This window comes from Geospiza fortis, unplaced genomic scaffold, assembly GCF_000277835.1.
Source record: "Geospiza fortis unplaced genomic scaffold, GeoFor_1.0 scaffold289, whole genome shotgun sequence".
NCBI classification, from domain to species: Eukaryota; Metazoa; Chordata; class Aves; order Passeriformes; family Thraupidae; genus Geospiza; species Geospiza fortis.
In genome coordinates this window covers 1,224,202-1,225,585 of record NW_005054478.1, presented here as the reverse complement: position 1 = coordinate 1,225,585, position 1,384 = coordinate 1,224,202, and the positions used below count along the sequence as shown (strand labels likewise).

The 1,384-nt window shown below is 60.0% G+C and overlaps 1 protein-coding gene across 1 annotated transcript in view; it reads left to right on the top strand.

Moving 5' to 3' along the window:
* The window catches only part of COL16A1 (collagen type XVI alpha 1 chain), a 26,822-nt gene that overhangs the window by 14,867 nt on the left and 10,571 nt on the right, over positions 1–1,384 (top strand). Inside the window, exons 25-27 of the mRNA XM_031063041.1 lie at positions 7–48; positions 120–173; positions 300–341. Of these exons, the coding sequence (XP_030918901.1) occupies positions 7–48; positions 120–173; positions 300–341 (138 nt within the window). The remainder of the gene's footprint in view (positions 1–6; positions 49–119; positions 174–299; positions 342–1,384) is intronic.

The following is a 1,384-nucleotide window of genomic DNA, read 5'->3' as shown; positions in this document are numbered from 1 at the left end:
CCCAAGGGGGAGCAGGGCCCGCCGGGCATCGGGCAGCCTGGCAGAGCGGTGAGTGCCCCCTCCCCAAGGCCACAGCCCCGCTGGCGCTGTGCCCTCGGGGTGACCCTGCTGTGTTTCAGGGCAAGCCGGGGCTGCCGGGGGTGCGGGGTCCTGCCGGGCCCAAGGGGCTGCAGGTGAGTGGGGTGTGGGGTCCTGGGGACAGCTCAGTGCCCCTCTGTGTCCCCAGTGGGGTCCTGCGGTGCCCCTCTGTGTCCCCAGTGGGGTCCTTGGGACACCTCCCTGCCCCTCTGTGTCAATAGGGTGAGCCAGGACCGCGGGGGATCGGTCAGCCAGGACCACAGGTGGGTTTTGGGGTGCCTGTGTTGTCCCCTGCTGTCCCCTGCCAGGTGGCTCTGGTGCCGTTCACACCCTCTGCTTTCCCCAGGGAGATCCCGGGAGCCCTGGACCCCCTGGACCCCCTGTGAGTAGGGTTTGGGGTGAGCTTTTGGGGCGCCCAGCCCTGGCTGATGGGGTCACACCCCTGCCAGCCCTCTGTGGTGGCTCTGGGGACAGCACTGTCCCCTCCCTGGGGGGGAACCAACACCCTGTCCTGCCCCCAGGGTCCCCCAGGACCGCAGGGACCGCCAGGGATGGCAGCAGAGAAAGGTGCCAAGGTAAGGGAGCGTCCCCCAGCCCTCGGTGTGCCACGTTGTCTTGGTTTGGAAAAGCCAGGAGGCTGCTAAGGAAGGCAGGAGCCTCCCCTGAAATGGAGAATGTAAACCCTCCCCACCCCTCTGAATTGCTATAAATTTGAAATTAAGGGGCTCTCAGGCAAAAAAAATATGGGAGCAGGAAATAACAGTTCTTTAATAGGGAAGAAAATGAAAGGATAAAATAAACAATGCAGTGAACTAAACCAACACTATGCAGTGAACTAAACCAACACTGGCAGAGTCAGAACCCAAGCTGACGCCCTGTGGGTCAGGGTGCTGGCAGCAGTCCCATTGGAATTGTGGCTCAGCCCTCCTGCAGTGCCAGGGGTGGTTCTGCTGGAGCAGGGATCCTGGAGAAAGGTGCAGTCTCTGCCTCTGGAGATCCAGGGCAAGAGGCAGCTGCTGTTCCTCTGGGCAATCCAGTGCAGGAGCCGTGCTGGTGTTCCAGAATCTCCAGATTCTATCCGGGTAGGAATGCTTGGCTCCTCCCTCTGGGCTCACATCTCCCAGTGGGATGCTGTAGTTCTTATCAGCCATGCAGGGACATTCAATGGCTGTTATCAGCAGTGTCCCCTCCTAGGGAGGTGCGACTGTGGTCACTCAAAGAGGGAAATAAGGCAAACTGCCCACTTGACAAAGGTCATCTGCCATTCAGATGGTAATATAACACATCTTGCATTGCAACCTTCAAC